General features: G+C 53.3%; 2 protein-coding genes across 2 annotated transcripts in view; both read left to right on the plus strand.

Annotated features, from left to right (window-relative positions):
* Positions 1-6855, plus strand: part of VAX2 (ventral anterior homeobox 2) — a 32723-nt gene extending 25868 nt beyond the window's left edge. Inside the window, exon 3 of the mRNA XM_066264775.1 lies at positions 6193-6855. Coding sequence (XP_066120872.1) covers positions 6193-6642 — 450 coding nt within the window. The 3' untranslated portion in view covers positions 6643-6855. The remainder of the gene's footprint in view (positions 1-6192) is intronic.
* A 2687-nt stretch (positions 6856-9542) lies between these two features.
* Positions 9543-21485, plus strand: part of ATP6V1B1 (ATPase H+ transporting V1 subunit B1) — a 35891-nt gene continuing 23948 nt past the window's right edge. The window contains exons 1-2 of the mRNA XM_066267345.1: positions 9543-9758; positions 17509-17564. Of these exons, the coding sequence (XP_066123442.1) occupies positions 9641-9758; positions 17509-17564 (174 nt within the window). The 5' untranslated portion in view covers positions 9543-9640. The remainder of the gene's footprint in view (positions 9759-17508; positions 17565-21485) is intronic.

Consider the following 21485-nt stretch of genomic DNA (forward strand, 5'->3'; position numbering starts at 1 on the left):
AGCACATTATTGACTCACCTAATTTTTATAAAAAGATGGCCTTATACATAGTATTATTCCCATTTCAGAAAACTGAGCCTTCAGAGAAGTTAACTTACCCAAGTTTATATAGTTAGAATTCTGTGAAATTATTAGTATATTCACTCATACTTTTGTTCAAAAATATTGAATATATAGCAGATACTATTCCAGAACGCTGTCATTGCAGAGAACAAAATGAACCAGGGACCTGCTTTCACACAGTTTATATTCTTGATGAGAAAGACACGAGTGCTGTTAAATAACAAATATTAAACTGAGTCAAATTTAAAGATCTTGCTGGCTTTATTGAATGAGTCGTGAACTGGGCAGCATCCCATCCAGCAAGCAGAAGAAGTTTTCAGGAGCTGCGCAAAATGGCAAGTTTTTATAAGCAGACGGGGGAAAGAATGGGTTGTTTCAGGCTTAAGTAACCTACCTATGGCGGATGGGAGGGGACTAGTAAGTGTATTATTTCATTAGTGATGACCAGGAAATTCCAGACTGATTCATTAAGATTGTATTCCCAGGAGAGCATGAAATTACAGTTAGGTTAGGTATTGAATCTGTTTAGTGATGTGGGCTTAGCACAGGTGACTCCATTTTGGGCCTGTTGTCTCTTTTTTAACAGTGATATGAGGGAGATAAAACATGATATGATAGAAACTAGAAGGAAATCTTTTATTTAGGTGGTCTGAAAAATCCTCATTGAAGAAATGACATTGAGCTGAGATGTAAGTGACAGGGAAGAGACAGCTAGATGAGGAGACAAAAGAAGAGAAGTCGAAATACAGGGTAACTGAAGACCTGAGGGTAGGAACTGGCACAGAATGTTCTAGGACTGTCAGAAGGCCAGTGTGGCTAGAATTGGAGGCCAGGTAGGTGGGGCAGATCATGCCGCGCTTAGAGGTGGTAAGGCGTTGAATGAAGAGTGGCCGGAGTTGAGTGGCAGTTTGCAGAGGTCACTCTGGCTGCCACCAGGAGAATGGGAATAAGAGTGGACCAGTTAGAAATTACTGAACATTGTCTTAAACAGAGTGGTGGCGGCAGAGGAGAAATGAACTGATCCAACATGTACTCTCATTTGGAGCTAGGGTCTGCTAGAACTTGCTCATGTGTTACATGCACAGGACAAGGGAAAGGGAAGTGGTTTGGGCTTGAACAACTGGATGCATGATGAAAAATGGTCAGTGATGCTACTTAACAACTTGAGAAAGCTGGCAGGAATAACGGGAAAGGAATCTCGAGTTTAGTTTTAGATCAGTTAAGTTTGAGATCCAAGAGGAGATGTCTGGAAGGTACGTCAGCTTTTTCCCTGGGGGCTGATTTTTCTCTGATTTATCTGAGGATCTCGGTCTGGTCAGGGCTCTTTGGTAGAAAGGGTAAGATATTTCTTTAAGTGTGTTCAGATAATGGATGGACTCCACAGGGATAAAAAAGGAGATACAGTTGTGGAAATCCATGAGTAGGAACCGTGGTATAACCAGGCCTGGTAGAGACTAGAAGTCAAAGGTCATTGTGGACCTAACGCTTCAGCTTTAGGCACTCACAGACCTCCTCTCTGGTGCCGCAGTGAACACCTGGCCACATGCTCGCCAAGGGCCTACTTCTCTCTGTCACTGCCTGCTTCTCGATTCCTGCTGCCAACCAGAATCTTGACCCTCTTCCATGGCTACCAGGAGAGCCCATGAGTGGGATCAGGGGTGAAGCCACCAACCATTCACTAAATCCCAGATGAACCAGGAAAGGGAGGAGGAAAGACGGCCACCCCCAGGGAGCCACAGAAGGCACCGAGAAGACATGGGGAGGGCAGCACCCCAGGAAGGGCATTGCACTTCAAGACAGAACCTGTGCCCCCAGGAAGAGTGCAACCGAACTGAGCTTTAAAGAACCGGTAGTAATTTTGGATTTAATCTTGGGAAGAGGGTGACCCCTGAGGCAGAACTGAAGGCTTCCAGGAGGAGGAGGGGTTAGTTCAGAGGCCCTGAGCCTGTCCCACTCAGCTTGTCCTGTTCCCTGAGCTTTATGAATGAATCCCTTAGGGACCGTGGGGTTGATGGTGAGAAGACAGGCCACCTTTTCAGCTCCAGCACTCACCTCTACAGTTTGCGACATTAGACTCACTCACAGAGCTTAAAATAAAATAAAACAAAACACCCTTGCCTGGACCCCACCCCCAGAGATTCTGATTTCATGGGTTGGGATGGGGCCTGGGCATTGGGACTTAGAAAGAAAAGGGACCTCAGATAAATCCAAGGTGGAACCAGAGTTTGAACCCCTGACCTAGCCCCTAAGTGCCAGACCCCATCTGCCCTCTGCCCTCTCCTTCCTTCCTCTTCCAGACCCCCCCCCAGGAGACTCCCACACAAAGGGCCAGCCCATGCCCACCTCTCCCTGCTTCACCCAGAGCTGCAAAAAGACAGGACGTGTGAGAGAGTACCTTGGAAAAGCTTGTCATTCCTCATCAGTCATGTCCCTCGTTACTGCCACCCCCTTTGTACCTGACTGCCCTCCTTTTGCTGAGTTGGGTCAGTGCCACTCTCCCACTAGACCTCCAGCTTCTCAAGGGCAAGAACCATGACTTCTGAGTTTGCCTTCTCCCCCTAGGTCAGAGCTAGAAACAGAGAAGTGAGCAATAAGCAATAACTCACACTGAGTGTGGGCCAGGCACCATGCGAAGCCTTCTGCATGCATTTCCTTATTTGATCCCTGCAACAGCACAGGTGTTCTTGTCCCCATTTTAAAGATAAGAAACTCAGGCTCTGGGTTCTTGGGAGCAGTCCCTGACCTGAGGACTAAGGAAGGAAGGTGCTAGCCTGGCAGAGAAGCCAGGAGGCTTCCTGGCAAGGGAAAGGAATGCAGGAACATGCAGAGGCCCAGGCCCCAAGCATCTGGTGGAACTGCATCTTGGAGCACCTGAATTCGGAAATGAGGAAGATAAAAGGGTTTTTTCTTTCCAACCGCTTCCTTCAACCAGACTTGGTCATCCCTTCCTCAGCTTACCTTACTGATATCTCCTTCAAATGTCACACCTTCAGAGAAGCTGTATTTGCCACCCCATTAATAAAAGTCATCTCCCCTGTCTTTCCCCCTCTTATCCTGCTGCCTTTCTCTAAAGTGGTGCCCCCCAAAGTGTGGTCCTTGGGCTGGTAGCAGCCTACAAACTCTTATCAGTCCATGACAAGTTAAGTACAGAAATGGAAAGTATTTGGATATGTATACAGCAATTTTTCTAGTAATTCAATATAATTGTACTTTATAAAAGAATTGGTCCAAGACAAGTTGGAAAATTTTAAAAGTAGTTCTTCACCCCAAGTAATTTCAGAGACACTGCTCAAGACACTTACTGCCACCTGACAGTCACGCCTATTTGTTTTCCTTGTTGATCACTGTCTCCCGCTGCACTGTCCAGTCCGCACGGCAAGATTCCCTCTGCCTGTTCACTGCCAACCCCCAGCCCAGACCCCGCACCCAGCACATAGTAGGCACTCAGTACCTATCTGTTGAATGAATGTGTGAGTGAACGAATGAAGCAATCAGTCTCAAGTAGGTCCTGTAACTTTCTGGTCACTTTTGGTTAATGAAAGTCCATTCAATCCAGTTTAAAACACCAACCATGCCTGACCTGTGGTGGTGCAGTGGATAGAGCGTTGACCTGGAACACTGAGGTGGCCAGTTTGAAGCCCTGGGCTTGCTTAATCAAGGCACAAAGGAGAAGCAATCAATGAACAACTAAAGTGAAGCAACTACAAGTTGATGCTTCTCATCCCCCCCTTATCTGTCTCTAAAATCAATCAATAAAATCTAAAAACCAAACAAACAAAAAACCCACAAGCACATCTGTTTCGAATCTCCTTTGCTCCCAGACCCTCCTCAGAACAGGCCTGGCTCAAGGCTGAGGGCCTGCAAGGGAAGGACCCTGTGCCTTCAACACCCCCACAGTAGCCTCTGGAAAGGGGGCCTGTCTGGGCCACTGGCTCCATCTTCCCCCATCAGCTACCTCCCCCAGGGTCCTAGGGCAGGGAGGATGGAGGCAGGGAGGCAGAGATCTTTTCAAACAGCTGGGCACCTTCTGGTGTGAGGAGTGTCCCTGGGCAGAGGCCTTTGCTGGAGGGGTGGTTGCTCCCACAGGTGGTGGTGCTCAGCATTGCCCCCGGCAGCCTGAGCTCCGACCTTCTCCAGCTTCTCCTCTGCCTCCTCTTCCTTCTCCTCCTTCTCCTCCTCCTCCTGCTTCTCAGCTCCTTCACCTGGAGCCACAGGGGTTGCTGGCCTCCCTGACATCCTTGGAAAGCTGGAGGGATCTCCATCCTTTTCTCTCCAGGCTTCCCTTTCCAGGCCCCTCCTCATGCTGCTGACCACGCAGCCACCAGCCTCCTAGAAGCTCCAGGCTGGGAGCAGGGCCAGCCTCTCTGCGCCCAGGCTCGGGGCTGGGTGATGCGCTCAGTGGCACCATGACGCAGGCCTGCAAAGTCTGTGGAGTGATGCGTTTCTAGTTGGGGAGAATGCCATTCTGTCTTCTCGGTCACCTTCAATCCCTGCAACGGATTCTTTCAGGACCCCCGATGCCTTCTGTGGGGGAGCACCCTCTCCTGTCACCATCAGGGGTCCCCATAGGGCTGACCCCAGAGATTCCCTCCCAGCCTTTCTTTTCTTCTACAGATGAGGGCCGTTGTAGAGGGCTAAATCTCCTCCTCTCATAGGCCTTGAAAATGGGTCTCTCTCTGCCCTCTGTTAGCGGCTCCATTGAGGATGTGGGATACTTGACACCTCTTTGTCCCCAGATTTGAGTGGGAGGTCACTGGGAGTCCCCCTGGACATCATGCCACATCCTCTCACACTTGGTATCATGTTGGGAAGCCCAGCCTTTGCAGACTCCGGGGTGGGAGGGGGCTGTGATAGATTCAAACAGGGCAGTGAGCCGGTTGGATTAAAGAGCTCACTGCAGAGGCAGTGTCAGAGCTGAGACCAGAGGGCGAGGTTGTCCTCAGACTGGGCCACTGGCCCCTGCCCTTAGAGGGACCCACTGTGGCCCTCCTCTGGCCATGCTCCTCCTTGGGGTGAAGATTCTGCAAGGCCGAGGGGTCCTGCCCACCACCAGGAGCCTGTGCCCCTCTTCTGGACCACACCCTAGGTGGCCAGGATTCCAGAATTCCCTACCAAATGGCCCTAGCCCCCCTCTGGCACCTTCCTGGGCCTCTCGCATGCCAATGTTCCCCAGGGCAGACCACACAGCCATTATTCAGAAGAGCAGGCCCGTGCCATGGCCACGGGGAGCTGTTTGCGAGTGTGAACAGGCTAGGGTGCCCTCACATGTGCAGGTCAGAGTCAGGCAAGGTCCTGAGCCTTCCAGTTTCCCCTTGCCCCCAGCCCTGCAAACAAGGCTTGGACGTGAGGTGCAGAGATCTTAAACAGCGCTCCTCTCACCTCGGGATCACCTGGTGAGCTTCAAAAGCCCCGTGTCCGGGTCCCACCACCCCCATTCGGAGTGGATTGGTCTGAGGTCAGGAGTGACTTAGGCTCCCCGGGTGGCTCTCATGGGTGGACAGAGTTGAGGGGCACAGCTGGAGAGGTGTTGCCACAGTCCAGGCAAGAGGGGTAAGGGAAGAGAGAGGGCTTGCGCTGCGGAGTGGAGAGGGGCCCTCGGGAGCTCTCCTGAGGCTTCTGCTCCGGCAGATGGAGGCGCCCCTCTGGGAAGGGGGAAGGTGGGGACCGCCCCGGTGTGGGAGTGGATCTGAGCTGGGTCTGCACATACGGAATTTAACAGGCAGTTGGATAATGGCCTAAATCTCCAGCTGGGACTTAACCAGCACATAAATAGTGGCTGAAATCATGAAACCTGGCTAAGAGAAAGATATGTTGAGCCCCGAGGGGAACTTCATTTGTGCCCTCTACACTCCACCCTACATCTGTCAATTCATTCCTAAATCCTAGGCAGTTCAGCAGTGGAGGGGCGTCCATGACTGGGGGGCAGGGTTCCTTATCAGATCACCCAGAGCCGGCTGGTTGAGGGAAGCCTGGTGACAATCTGAATGTTCTTTGCTCTCACTGCACCCTTGTTCCTCCACTCCCCGTACCCCTGCACCCCTACCTGTCCTCTCCTCTTCTCCTCCCACCGGCCCCTTTGCCTCTCCTGTCCCCTCTCCCTTCCTGACCCCTTGCCTCCTCCCCACCAAGGTGAAGGTCTGGTTCCAGAACCGCCGCACCAAACAGAAGAAAGACCAGAACAGAGACTTGGAGAAGCGGGCGTCCTCCTCGGCATCTGAAGCCTTCGCCACCTCCAACATCCTGCGACTGCTGGAGCAGGGCCGCCTGCTGTCCGTGCCCAGGGCCCCCAGCCTCCTGGCACTGACACCCAGCCTGTCGGGCCTGCCTGCCGGCCACAGGGTCACCTCCTTGGGTGACCCCAGGAACTCCTCTCCGCGCCTCACCGCTCTGGCCTCGGCCTCCGCGTCCCCTCCGCTGCCGGCCCCGCCTCCAGCGCTCTGCCTTTCCTCTGCCCGGCTCCTGGACCTGCCTGCCAGCTACGAACTGGGCTCCTCAGCCTTCGAGCCCTACAGCCGGCCCTACAGCCGGCTAGAACGGAGAGTAGGCAGCCCCGGTGGCGCCAAGAAAGCTAATACTTAAGCCTCCACTCCCATGTGACACTTTGCCCCAAGCCCAGCACCACCCAGACCCGGTGGAGGTGGGTGGCCACATCCCCTGCCCCGCCTGCCCCCCAGCTCAGAGACTCGGGACCAGCACCAGACAGCCTGGTCACACAGCTTGTGTGTGTGAGTGCAGTGTGCGTGTGTGTGCCTCTCACTGAAATAAAAGGAAAACAATATGGAGGGAAACAGAGTCCCCACAGCACCGCCTCTGCCCCTGGACTGGGGAGGAAAATGGGCTAAGGCCAGAGGGATGTCTCCTGGGAGGGGAAAAACCCGGGGCTTTGTTCACATTCATGGGTGAATTAGGGTACCGGCTCCCACTCTCAATTAGAGCACCTACCTGGGCATTCCCAGGCCCATGCTTTTGTAGGTTAAGCATTGCCCTTTGCAAGCTCCTGATTTTTTTTTTAATTTTTTTATTGTGGGGAGGCAGGGAGGCAGAGAAACAGACTTTCACATGTGCCCCAACCTGGATCCACCCAGCTAGCCCCATGGGGCAATGCTCTGCCCATCTGGGGCCACTGCTCTGTTGCTCAGCAACCAAGCTATTTCAGCAGCCTGAGGTGAGGCTATGGAGCCATCCATCCTCAGCAGCCTGGGTGATTTGCTCCAACCACATGAGCAATGGCTGGAGGGGAAGAGAGAGAGAGAAGAGGAAGGGGCAGGGATGGAGAGGCAGATCGCTTCTCCTGTGTACCCTGACTGGGAATTGAACCTGGGACATCCACATGCTGGGCCAATGATCTACTGCTGAGCCAACTGGCCAGGGCCCCAAGCTCCTCTTTTAAAAAGAGTAATACTTGAGGTGGGGAGATGTTAAGTTCTTTCAGAGGGTGGATCCAGAGAGCTTGAGAGAGGGCATCGAAGGTAAACTTATTAAGACCCTACCTGCTCTAGAAGGCCCACCCATCACAGAAACAGCAATATGAAGCACTTAAAAAAGTTTTTTTTTCTCAAATAAGAAACTTTTATTTAACTATTTGTTTTGCAATGATTATAGATTTATAGGAAGTTGCAAAGATAGTCCAGAAAGTACCTTGTACTCTTCACTGTTTCCCCCAATAGTCGCATCTTCCATAACTCTGGTATAACATCCAAACCAGGAAATTGACATTGGGTACCATGTGTGTGTAAGTCCGTGTCATTCCATCACTTGTGTGAGATTCATGGACCACTGCAATCAAGAATCAGAACTGTCCATCACCACAAAGAGTTCCCCGTGCTAGCCCTTCATATCACACCCACCCCTGCCTCAGCCCAAAAGAGTTCTTTGAAAGAATGGGAATTGTGAGAGAGGGCCCAGAGACCTGAAATGGGTCCTTGGGCTGGAGAATGTGAGGTAAGATTTGGACTCTGTGGGGAGAAATAGTCTTCTCCAGTCTGTCCTGGGAAACACATATTTGGTTTCAAAGTGGCTGACCTGAGTCGCTCAGAATGGGGTGCTGGGAGGGAAGTCTGGAGTCTGGAATGGGCCGCATGGGTAACTGGGACAGAGCTTGGGCTGGGCTGGTCCAGCCACCCCCCACTGTCCACCCTGCCTTCCCCAGAAGACCTGTGCCACACTGGGCAGGTCCGGGGGAAGCACAATCCTTTAGCCACCCAGCACAAAAAAATGTCCCTCAGTTTGTACTTTCTACCCTGGGCTAAAAATGTCAGGAGAGGCCAGCTGCATGGGACCCTGGAGGTGAAATATGAGAAGATAAGACAGGGCTCCCTGATGGAGATGGAGAGAGACCTGTCCTGGTTCTCAGGGAGCTGTCAGTATCAAGAGACAAAGTCCTAAGGAATCCAAGTCTGATGGAGGAAACACAGGCTCAACCCTGGGGCTCACAGACCAGGGATGGCAGCGAAAGAGAACTCTCCAAAAGCCTGTGGAGGCTAAAAAAGTAATAATTTTTCTCCTATCTGGTCTAATAATCAAATTAACAGTAATAAGAGAAAATTGAATTTTAATATGTGCACACTGGGAATTCATATAAGCATAAATATTGTAACAACAGTGAGGCAAAATTGGGTGTATATATGACATTTTGGACAAAAGAGGAAAGGGCAGAATGAGGTCTTAGATTTTAAAAGTACAAATGGGCGATTGGCAGGTAATTGGGCAAGAGCGAAACATACACGGAAGGTGAATTTTTGCTAGACATCCCAGAAAACAGCGGGACAGGTGAGGGGGCACCTGATCCACAGGCTGCTGCGTGGAGTTTTCCTGTCCAAGGCCAAGGTGGTAATGCTAAGGTTCCCTTCCCGAAGCAGGTCTTTCCATCTGAGCTCTTAGGTAAGGAAAGGGAGAGGGTCAAAGGTTCTTTCTAAGTCTTTTGTTTCTTAATAGCCAGCTTAAAATCAAATTAATATCCCAAAGGCAGCTTTAGGGTATGAGAATTTGGCATAAAATAGGAAAGAGACCAGTCGTGTGGTGAGTCCAGGGAGCTGGAGGGATCCAGGGAAGGCTTTTCGTAGGAGGTGGCACCGAAGCTGACCCAAGAATGAGCCTCCATAGATATTCAAAAAGAGATGAGGGTGAAACTGTGCAGGGGAAGAAGGACCCTGGTATTGTCAGGGCAGCCAGCACAGGGTGAGGGCAGGTTGTGGGTGTGGACAGTGAAGGGGCTTCAGGAAGGGATGTGGTGAGGGGCATGGGGCGGTGAGAGTGCCTGAAGCTCCAGGGGGAGGAGAGGAGTTCACTGTTGGTTGGGGCCAGAGGGACAGTCACAGACAGAGGTGAGAGAAGCCAGCCAGAACCCCCGCCCCTCCTCCCCACCTTCCTGCTTCAGGTGGCCTAAGGCACCTCCCAGAACCGGAATGCTCCAGGAAACCCGGTTTCCCTGTTTACAGTTGACTGGGGAGGAGAGGAGGGGAGAGGGGAGGGGCGGTGCAGGGACAGGCGGTCAGTTCTGTGCAGCTCCAGCTGGGCCAGGAGAGTTGGGCTTCCCTCAGCAGACTCAGGCGTTCCGCTCCCAGCCCGACACCTCACCATGGCCACCGAGGTAGACAGTAGGCCTGGGGGGCTCCCCAGCAGCGGTTACCACCTGGGCGCAGCTTGTGAGCACATGCAGGCGGTCACCAGAAACTATATCACCCACCCCCGTGTCAGTGAGTATGACCCCCAGTGGGTGAGGTCAGGGTGGGCTGCTTGATCCTCAGGCACTGCTTCTGAGTGTCCAGGAAAGTCGAGGACTGGAGAGCTGGGGAGACCTGGGGGTCTTCTGGTCCAGTGGAGCAATGCCAGAGGCTGTCTGGACAAGGGGCCACCTCTGCAGGTGGAGAGATGGGGATACCAGCCCAGGTTCTGCAGCGGAGAGGACAGGGGAGCAGTTGCAGAAACCTCCTTGTTATCACTCTAGTCCTTCAGGGAGACCCCAAGTCCAGAGAGAGCTCCCAACTGCGCCTGAGTGCATGCATGCGTGCGTGTGAAGATGTGTGTGTGGGGGGGTATGTACATGGGTGCCCCAGAACACTGCATGAGGAAAGGGATGATCAAGTGTTCTTGAAGGATGCGTAGCAAAGCAGAGTTTGTGTGCAGTTTCAGGAGGGGGAAACATGTGACACCGTGTGTGTCCTATCAGTGGGTGTGTGCTATGTGTGTGCTCTGAAGGAGGATGTCTGTGTGTAGAACCAGAGGAAGGCATGTGCCTATGTGACTGTGCCCACCCTCTCTTGGGGGAGGATATGTATATGACAGCCTGAGTGGGGAAATGCGGGCATATATGTCATTTTGGACAAAGGGGAAAACTGTGCATGCATGCTTGCACACTTAGGGCGAGGGTATGTGTATGTGCATGATACACTCAAGTGTGCATACCCCCAGGGAGAACACAGTGAGCGTGTGGTCAGGTGAGGTGGTGTCACCTGTCTGCGTGTGTACTTGGGGGGGGGGGGGCGTGCCTGGCATCCAGGGACACAGGTGTGTGCTGGAGGATACCTTCCCCGGCTTCAGAGGGAGGGCTCCTAGAGGGTCTTGAGAGTCTGTCCCACAGGAGTGGGCCAAGTGCAGATGTCTGGGGCAGAGGACAGGGTAAGGCCCTGAAGACCAGAGGGAGCCCTCTGCCCCTGCAATGTCTCCTAGTTCAAGGTCACTCTTTCTGGCCCAGCCCACTGGAATAAACCGGCCTGGCCAGCACTCGCTAAGCAGACCCAGAGACTGCTAGCAGGGTGTGCAGGGAGTGAAGCTGTCCTACATAGCCGCCTCCCTCCCTCTCCAGTTACACACTCTGTGGGGGAGGCGTGGGGGGAAGGGCCAGTTGAGAGGGCTGGAGAGCTCAGCCTGCTTGGGAGTGGAGCCCCAGAGGAACCCAAGGGTGTGAGGCACTTCCTTTTTTTTCTTTTCCTTTTTAAAAAAAATGTATTCATTTTAGTGTGGGGGGGGGGAGCAGGAAGCATCAACTCCCATATGTGCCTTGACCAGGCAAGCCCAGGGTTTCGAACTGGAGACCTCAGCATTCCAGGTCGAGGCTTTATCCACTGCGCCACCACAGGTCATGAGGCATTGCCTTAGGCTCAAGCAGGTACTGAGGGGTGGGGTATATTTCAGCTAAGGAGAAACCGAGGAGAGAGGCATGTGTCAGGTTGATCGAGGCAGTTCTGCAGGCCCTGCCCTGTGGAGATGCAGAGAGGATGGTGGCCCAGTCTTTTTCCTGGGGCAAGGAGGGCTCACGGAGGCCCAGAAATATGCAGTGACTGGGTTGTGTTGGGTCCAGAGCCCAGGCCTGGAAACCTGAGAGGAGCTGGCTGACTCTTGTCCAGTCCCATGTGATGGCCCACCCTACAGTGTCCTCCGGATCATCGTCATCCCTCCTCCCTGTGGAAACAGGAGAGCTGCCAGGGTCCTGAGCAGGTGTGAGGCCTGGAGCCTGGATCTACGTGATTTGCTTTCCTTCTCCCTGGAAAGTGCACTCCCAGGAACCCTGAAAGCTGCACCCCCCCCCAGTTCCCTCCCAGCCAGTCCTTTATTTATAGTCAATAAGCCCTTGGGTCAAGTTTGGCCCAGGCTGGAACCAGGGTGGCAACAATCTACCCCCCAGGGTTGGCAAGTGTGTGACTCCATGTGGCCCCCACCCAGACAAATGGGTTCACACACAGCAGCTGACCCAGAGGCAGGGGTTAGTGCAGGGGGAGCCCCTTCAGGCTGCTGCTAAGGCTAAGATGTCATTGCAATGACAAAGGCCACCACCTTTGCTTTTGCTGCACACCAGTGTCCTCACAGAACTTCCCCCTGGGGGGGAAGCAGCCCCAGCCCAGCCTGGACAGCCACCCACCCCCAGGGCCGGTGCACTCCTCCCATCCTCTTCAGGTGCCCATGTGGTGGCCCAACCCCGCAGGGTGTGAACAGGCACAAAACCCAGAGCGCTGCCCTCAGTAGGCTGGAGGCAGGATCCTGTGTCCCTCTCTGCCCTCCTCCCCATGTCTGGCCTTCTGGGGGGGGGGGGGCTTCTAAGGACTTCCTGCCAGGGCAGGGGGAGGCTTTCTATAGAGAGAGAGAAAGCCCAGAGGAGGTGGCTGGCTCCCAGGCCCAGGGCTCACTGGCTAAGGGGTGGAGTGAGTCCTGGAGACTTCCTGGAGGTGGAGGTGGCCTGAGACACTGCAGTGGTTGGAGAGGGGGTGCACCAGAAAGGAGGGGTGGGGTAGAATGGGGACAGGGAGTGAACCTCAGCAATATCCACTCCAGAAAGGAAGGGACCTCTTTGCCACCCTCAGATCTAAGAGTTGTTCCCCAAGGAGAGGAGGTGGCATGGAGCTTTATCTGGTCGTGTGGGGCACAGGTTGCTTAACCAACAGGGTAAGGGGCACAAGGCACAGCATGAGCAAAAGTTATGATGGACATGCTGGTAGCATGCTGGAGGGAAGGAAGGAGCCAAGTCAGATTGTCCAGGGACCTGAGTGCCACACTGCTGGCTGCCTCAGTGTCCTCAACTGAAAGGCCAGAGAGGTTACAGAGAGAGCTCCAAGGGCGGGGCCTTGGGCTTCCAGCCCTGTCCGCCTTCCCTAATCCCTCCAGCATGATCAGGGAGGAGGTGAGGGACGGCTGCCCCGGGCCTGCCCCCACCGGCCTCTCTCCGCATGGGCGCCTGCCTCAGCCCTCGCCCAGGACGCTGCAGGTGTGTGGCTGGGCCGCCCTAATTAGTGGGCTGCCAGGGCCCCATGCTGAGCCTTTGACAGGGAAGGCGTGGGGAGACAGGGTCAGGGGCTCCACCAGCCTGCAGCCCAACGTGTAACCCAAAGTGTCAGCGAAAACAATGGAGAGGGGGTGGGTAGAGCAGCTGGAGGGAGAGTCTGCAAAGTCTCAGAAAGGCCTATTGAGGAAGTGCCCCTCAAAGGCCTTCTGGTTCAACACCCTGCGTTAGTACTACCTCCAGTCTTCACCTGTCCAGAGTCAAGGGTATGTCTGAGGGCTGGGGCAGTAGCCATTTCCTTGAGTGCCACAGGACACTGTCCTGGTTTGTGGTGTGCCCCAGGAGAGATCAGCCGATTTCCTGGGTCTCAGTTTGCCATTCCATGCAACGGACACAACGGGCAGAGTTGAGGGTGAGTACATACAAAGGCCTGGCTTCCAGTCATGGTGCTCAGTCACCACCTTGGCTATGTCCAAGCCAGACAGCCTCTAAGGAAAGATATAGACTAGTCTAATGAGGGACACCCTAGTCCCTGGGCAGACAGTCTGTCTTGTCGAGGACAAGACAAGGTGAAGAACAGGATGCCCCAGGGTGCCAACCTGTAGCATTGTGGAACTTCAAAAGGGAGAGGACCCAGTGGTTGGACAGAGCCTAAAGGATGTGAATAGCCAGATGTTGAACAGGATTAGCTACATAACTGATTATCTGCAGAGAAGGACCAGGCTGGAGCCCCGTATTCATCCAGCAGCTATGTTTAAGGCCCGCCTGGAGCCAGGCCGGGTGCCTGATGGGAGCCTGGGAAGGCAGCTTACAGAGCAGGCTGGGGCATTGAGAGAGATGAGGGACTTAAGAGACCTCACACTGGTCACCCATGGGGCCTGCGCTGTGAGGGGCACAGAACGGAGAGGCTGGCAGCCCCAGGGCCTGGCGCTGCAGCAGAGGGGGACTGGCTCCAGCCCCTAGGCTCTCCTCAAGCCAGTCCCTCTTCCTGGGGGCTGGGGCAGGGGTGGGGATGGCAGATCCGCTGACCCTCTCTTTGTGCCCATTATCATCACCACTTCCCCCTCCTGGACACCCTCCCCCCTTGAGGTAGAGTTGCTGGATGTTAATGAGGATGTCACATGCCAGAGCTGGGAAGTGGGGAGCAGGCTGACACTGGGCGTGGCTCCGAGGCCTGGGCCTGGGTTCCTGGAAAAGCTGGAAGTGGTTCCCTGGGCTTCTCGGGACCCTGGGCCTTTTCCTCCCCCAGCACCCCCACCTCACTCACATCCCCCTGTGAGGCCCACCTGCCCTATGTCTCCCTTCTGCCATCTCAGCCACTTTGGCTGGTCTGGTATTTTCTCTACAGGGCCAGCAAGATGCCAGCTCTTCGGGTATTTATTTATGTATTTATGTATTTATTTATTTTGAGAGGAAGAGGGAGAGAGAGAGAAACATCGATTTGCTTTTTCACTTATTTATACGTTCATTGGTTGATTCTTGTATGTGTCCTGATGGGGGTTCGAACCAACAACCTTGTCATTACTGGGACGACACAACCAACTGAGCTACCTGGCCAGGGTTTCTGGGGCTTTTTAAAATGTGGCACTCTCCCCATCCTGGTGCTTTTTTTGGCGTTGTCACAATCCGTTTCCTCCTCCCTGCTTCCCCATCCTCCCTCTGCTGGGCCCACTGCTCCACTCGCCACACAGCTCTAGCTTCCAAAGAAGTTTATCTAAATGCTGGGGCCCGGAGGGGGCTGTGAGGTTGCTTGGCGGGGAGGGTGACGCTTCCGCCCTGCCTGCCTCATCGGCCTCTTCCTCTGCCCCTCAGCTCTGAGCACCCTCTCGCTCATCCCTCCCAGACTCCCTCTGCACAGCAGTGACAGGCCTAGGGGAGCAAGGCCTCAGACTGTGTAACAGGACCCCCTCTGGTTGGGGCTGGGAAAGTGGTGGGAGGGGGCACACATGGGTCTGGTGGGACCAGGCAACACCTTCCACAGTTCCCCCAGTGAATATTTACTGAGTGTCTGCACCATATGCTCACACTCTTCTAGGACGTGGGGACTCGGCAGTGACCACATCACACATCCCTGCTGTCATGTGTCACGGGGCTGATATGTCCTCTCGCACCCCAAAAGTGAGCCTGTGCAAACCAGCCACACTGCTTTTCTGTTCCCCAAAGGCACCCAGGTTTTTCTCACCTCTGGGCCTCCTCCCCTCAGCCAGGTGTGCCCTTCCCCCAGCTCTCTGGGGGCTGGCTGATGACTCCACCTGTCCTAGAAGCCTCAGCTCAAATGCCCTTCCTGCCAGGTGCTTCCTCACAAGCACCTCGTCCTCCCCCCAGTCCCACTCGTCAGTGCTGCTGCTTCCTTTCGTAGCACCTACTGCTGTTTGTAATTCAATTCTTTTATCTTTGTCCCCTTTCTAATCATAAGCTTTCTGTTTTATTTGACATCTGTATTTAAATTTTTTTTATTCATTTTAGAGAGGAGAGGGAGAGACAGAGGAGAGAGAGAGGGAGAGAGGAGAGACAGAGAGAGAGAAGGGGGGAGGAGCTGGAAGCATCAACTCCCATATGTGCCTTGAGTAGGCAAGCCCAGGGTTTTGAACCGGTGACCTTAGCATTTCCAGGTCGACGCTTTATCCACTGCGTAGTCTAGGACATACAGAGCATCTGATAGATATGCTTGAAGACAGGAAGGGCAGAGAGAAGGAAAGAAAGCAGACCATCCAGGCCCTGGCCTGTTGGCTCAGTGGTAGAACATCGGCCCCACGTGTGGAAGTCCCAGGTTCAATTCCCAGCCAGGGCACACAGGAGAAGCATCCATCTGCTTCTCCATCCCTCCCCTTCTTGCTTCTCTCTCTCTCTCTCTTCTCTCCTCCTTCAACCATGGCTCAATTAGAGCAAGTCGGCCCTAGTTGCTGAAGATGGCTCCATGGCCTCCACCTCAGATGCTAAAAAATGGTTTCCATTGCAAAGGAGCAAGGGCCATAAAATAAAAAAAGAGAAAGTAGACCATCCAGGGGCAGGAGAGTGGGAAGCCCAGAGCCTGAGGCCCTCCAATAGCCGAAGGTCCCCAGAGAGGTGGCGGATGGGGCGTGGAGGAGCAGGGCCTCCCAGGAGTTGCAAGGGGACAGGGCATCCAGGATCTGATCCCTTTGGGTTTAGAAATCCACAAGCCTAGAGAGCAGCCGGGTTGGACAGGGTGAGCAGTGGGTGGAAGGTGGAAGGGAAGAGAGCAGGGAGGTCCTGCTTTTGAGAAGTGGGCTGTGAAGGCAGCAGCTGGAGGAGAACTGGGGTGGAAGGAGGGTTTTTAAGATGAAAGCTGCCGGGCTAGGAGATCGCTGGATGGGGACGATACAAAGAGAGAAAGGGGCCAGTCATCTCTGGGATCTGACCTCAGACAGAAGGTGGGCATCTCCACAGGGTAAAGGAGAGGGTGGTGCAGTGAATTGGTAGTTTGAGGGCAGAAATGTGAGAGCGTCCCTCGTCTTGGACCTAAGCCCAAAAAGAACTTATCTTCTGGGACCCTCTTCCTATTCCTAAGTATTCCGAGTAGTCTTTAAGCTCAGAAAAGCCTTGCAATTATCTGTGCAAAAATTCCCCTGCCCAGTCTGTCCTCCTAGCCCAAGTCTCAGTGAACAGAGCTCATATCCAACACAAATAAGGGGTCTGACACTGGGGGGCATGAGTGAGGGGTGTTTAGTTCCCCTAGGCATGGGAGGCTTGGTGCCAGGCTGGTATACAAGCAGAGGGCGAGTGGCTGGCAGCCAATGTGGTCTGATGAGGACAAAGAGAGGGTCCCAGCCCCTCCTCTGCCACAAGCATGTTGTGTGACCCGGGCCAGGCTTCTCATCCTTCCGGGCCCTGTGTTCCTTGCCTGTTAAAAGGACAGTTGGGCCACTCTCCCTTGGGACGTTCTCTCAGCCTGAGTGACCCAGTGACCTTACAGACACCCTGTCTATCCTGCCCTGCCAACTTTCTTCATCTCAGTTGTCTCACTGGCACTTCACAAGAACCCCAGTGAAGGGCTCCGGTCCTAGGGCCCCTCAGCCAGCCCCTGAGGAACCAAAGTAGGCTTCCTGACTGCCAGGTCCATCGGGCCCCAACACTGGTGTCAGGGAGCGTTTCCTGTTGTATAACCTAATCCATGGACCTCCTCTCTGCATGGCGAGTGTCTGCAGCCTCTGTCCCTTTCTCCCCTCCCCCACGGGCACCCAGTGGGCCTGGGGGGTCTGGAGCCTCCCTGGAAGGGCCTTGCAGCAGAGCGGGGGTGCTGGCTGGCTTTTCTCTCTGAAGCCTGTACCCCTCCAACAGTGTTCAGGCAGTGCGCGTGACGGAGAGAAGCATGGTACATGTGAGGGAGGTTCTCTGCTACAGGGTGGAGTGGGGCTGCAGAAGCTTTTGGAAAACACTGTGGGTCGGAGGAGGGAGTGGATGAGGTGGGGGCTGCGGCCAGAGGGGAAGTGGGCTCAGGGATGAGAAAGGCCTCCGTGTGGCTGGGGAGGGGAGGGTTCTGCGGGGCCTCTGCCCTTGCCCCTGCCCTCCTCCAGCCTCCTGCAGGTGTCCGCAGCAGCGGGGGCCCTGCAGGCAGGGGCATGACCCTTACAGCAATGGTGGCTGGCTCTGTCACAGCTAATGACCCTGATGGCCCAGCCTGGGGAAGGGATGGGGCTGGTGCTTAGAGGGAGGAAGGAAAGGCCAGGATGTGTGTGGAGGGGGAGACCCTCAACCCCCTTCCCTTCCCCCAGCCTATAGGACTGTGTGCAGTGTCAATGGGCCCCTGGTGGTGCTGGACCAGGTCAAGGTAAGACTTCCACCTCTCCCCAAGCACAGGGCCAAATCCCAGGCAGGACTCCCTAGCCCCTGTGCAGGATTTGCAGAATCTTATCTAAATTGCCCTGCCCCAAGATGGCCCCCATGGGCCAGTCCTGCTCTTTCTTGTCCCCTGTAAGCCACCCCCACATCTTCTTCCACAGCTGTCTCCCAGCCCCTGGCCCCGAGGGTTCCCTTTCTGCCTTTGCAGTGGGGGCCCCACTCTGGGCCACGGGGACCTGCTTCTCTCGCCAGTGAGCTGGGGATCCGGGCTATTGCACCTCTTTCTTCGTTAGTAGACTGGCCATGTCTAACTTTCTCATAAGGCTGGACTCTCCACCGGCCACTCTCATGGCTCTTCTTCCAAAGGGGAGAGCGGGAGGTAGCAGAGCACACCAGCTACCTTTTCTCCAGAGCTTGAGGCCTTCAAGGGCCTTTGGAATATCTCAGCCTGGGAACCAGCTGCTCGGGTGGGAAGTGAAGCGGGCCTCCCAGAAGGAAACGGGATGTGGGCCACTGTGCGTCCCTGGAGAACTGGAGGGCCATGGAAGACACTGGAGGTATTTTGAGTCCTGTGGTTTGGATTCTTGAGGCATAAAGACCTCTGCAGTGGTATGGACCAGTTGCACCCCCAGCTTCCGCCCCACCCCTAGCTGAGCAAACTGATAAACGGAATGCCACCCTTCACTCCTCTCTTCCTTTCTTCCCAATCTGTCAAGGCACATGCTTGGTCAGCAATCTCCAACCTAATTATGGTCATGGCATCTGGACGCCCAGCCTGGCACCCTCCCCTCCTCCACCCTGCAGCCCTGCAGCCCTGACCCCTTCACTACCTGCTTCAGACTCACCTAGGCTCCCTGGTGCCTTCATCCTACAGGCAGTGGTGGGGTTCAGCTGGCTCACACCAGTTCAGCAGAACCAATACCTAATTTTTTGTTGAGTTTGGTGAACTAATCATTAAAATGGCACTTGTAATCAGGTTTCTCTCTAAGGTGGGCACCTGTGCAGCCTCCCAATGTAAAGATCACAAACTTACATTCTTTACTCTTTTTTAACGTTTATCTGGGCAATAGTGTATTCTAAGTGCCCACAGTAACGTTCATTCCGTCCATAGGTGAAAAAAATTGCAAGTGAGGACACCAATCAAGAAGCAATAGGGAAATATCTTAAATAACAGTTTTATTGTTTTTGTCAGGTATTATTTAATATTTTATTAATATTTTAAAACTCTTATAATCTAGTTTTGTGTACCTCTTTTATTGTTCTTATTTAAGGACTAAATGCGTGAAATAATAAACTACGTTTTGGTATATCGTTTTTTTATACTTGAAACGGTCATTAGGGCAGAGAACCAGTGGTTAAATTATTTGAATCCCACCACTGGCTACAGGCCCTATGTTCCATAAGGGTTCCTGCATCCCTTTCCACTCTGGTGTCTCATCACTCTCCCTGTTCTACTTAGAAACCCACACTGTCTCTGTAGCTTCCAGTTAATGTCTCAGGGCCTTTGCACATACCTTCCCCTCTGCCTCCTGACTACCTTTTATCCATGCCTTCCATCTGACTCTCCCCCAGGACCAGCTGAGGGCATACTGCTCCTAGAAGTCTCTCCCCGCCGCCTGGGCAGTGAGCCTGGTGCTCCTCTCGGCCTTGTGTACGGCCTTGTTGTCAATGCCCATCCACTGAGACACGTGGCCCCCACCTGAGCACGTGGCTCCTCCCTGCCCCTGCAGCCACCCACCCACTGTGCCCTCCTTTGGGCATGAATAGTATTTTAGTAATAATCCTGAGCTCCCAGAGCCCCTCACTGCACCGTCACTGGACACCCAACCCACTGTAGGTGCTCAGCTTGTTCAAAGGAAATGTGAGTAACTAATGAGATGAATGAGTAAATAAGTGGACCTGTCAAAACCTGAGTCAGCTATATTAAAGATGTCAGACCCTCTCACTTCTAGAAAACAGACTCCACATTCAATGGACTTACTGTTTGACTTACTAATGTTGGGGGTGCCTGGGAGGAAGTGGGGTGGAGTAGTTATATGTGGGTGCACAGGGGTCAGACCTTCTGACTCAGGCTTCATGACTTTTAATCCCAGCCCCATCTCACCCTCTCTGCTGCTACCTGTCAATTCTAGATCAACAGCATCAGCACCCCTGGGAACTTCTTAGAAATACAGATTCCATGGACAAAATCAGAAACTCTGGGTGTGAGGCACAGAAGTCTGTTTTGTTGTTGTTGTTCTTGTTGTTTTGTAACAGAGACAGAGAGAGAAACAGATAGGGACAGACAGACAGGAAGGGAGAGAGATGAGAAGCATCTTCGTTTCAGCACCTTAGTTATTCATTGACTGCTTTCTCATATGTGCCTTGATGGGGGGGGGGGCTACAGCAGAGTGAGTGACCCCTTGCTCAAGCCAGCAGCCTTTGGGCTCAAGCCAGTGACCATGGAGTCATGTCTATGATCCCACGTTCAAACCAGCTACTCCACGCTCAAGCTGGCGACCTCCGGGTTTTGAACCTGGGTCCTCTGCATCCCAGTCTGACACTGTATCCACTGCGTCATTGCCTGGTCAGGCACAGAAGTCTATTTTGAAAAGCCCTCTAGGTGATCTGATGCTCCTTGAAGAGTGAGAACCATTTATCAATATCTAGGATTGTAAATCCCAGTTTCCTCATCTATCGATCATAGCACTGTTGTGAGGATCATATCAGATAAATGTATAATTCTTGTTCCTCCTTGAGAACAGCTAGCAATAGCTCTGCCCATAATGTGGAAGTGCTAATATGCCTGATTACAGAGTTGGTGCCATCTCCTGCCCCCTCGCCCACCCCCACCACACTCTCTACTACATTTGTCAGTTTGTATGACCCAGTGCCATGTGGAGAGTTAGTACTTATGCAGACACCAGTTTGATTAGAAAACAAAATAGATCCCCAGACCTATGGTTCTATGATGATTGCATGCATCTGGAGCTCTTGCAGAACAGGAAAACTGGGAGATGGAGACAACCAGAGAACCCTGGACTTGCAAGGGGTGGGGGGGGGATGGGTAGTTTTAGTCTCATTAGTTCAGAAGGCACCTTTATACCTCCCTCTTCACTGTCTTACATCCCTTTGCCTGTTGCTGAGTTGCTTGGGCAAAATGTCACAATTCCTCCTCTACAGCACCACCTCCTGTCCTCGTTGAATCACAGGCAATTTCTGCTTCCATCCTCAAATGCAAAAACATTGGGGAAGAATTTTGTATAGATCAGAGGTTCTTAACCCAGGGAATAAGGGCCTTGAAATTGTATGCAAATGTTAGAAGGTACGCATTCATGTGCCTGTGCATTTTTTGGAGGTAGTTTCCACAGTTCCATCTGATTTCCCGAGGGGTGACTCCTGCCAGGCTGTCTAAGAACTCCCCGTCCTCCCAGGGTGCACAGCAGCTCTCCTGTGCTTGAGTAAGGGCTGGTTTAGAACCCGGTTGACTCTCCAGCAGAGGAAATGGGTTGCACTGTACCATCCTCACCCCTGCAATGCTCTTAGTAACCAACAATGAGAGTTGAGAGAATCAGGTTTGCTTAGTATGTGGCTGGGAAATGGGACTTCTTTGGGTAAGAGCTAATTTCACACTGGAATTCTCCCGGAACTCAAGGCTCTAAGTGGCTATGACCACCCCTCTCTACAAATGAATATCCAACACAGGAACACATAGAATCTGGCATTCTAGTCCTAAAAGGATTCCAGACTACACCATCCATGCCTGGGTGTGATGGTTCTGGCAGTTCTTCCTTCTGTCTCACTGTAATCTCTCTGCTATTTAAAGTTCACTTTCTGATTTCATTTCTCTCTATTCTCCTTTCCTCCCACCTACCGTCACCCACGTAAACCCACATAAGAAAGAATGACTTTTTAGCATCCTGCTGCTTGG

Source organism: Saccopteryx bilineata, chromosome 3 (assembly GCF_036850765.1).
Source record: "Saccopteryx bilineata isolate mSacBil1 chromosome 3, mSacBil1_pri_phased_curated, whole genome shotgun sequence".
Taxonomy (NCBI): domain Eukaryota; kingdom Metazoa; phylum Chordata; class Mammalia; order Chiroptera; family Emballonuridae; genus Saccopteryx; species Saccopteryx bilineata.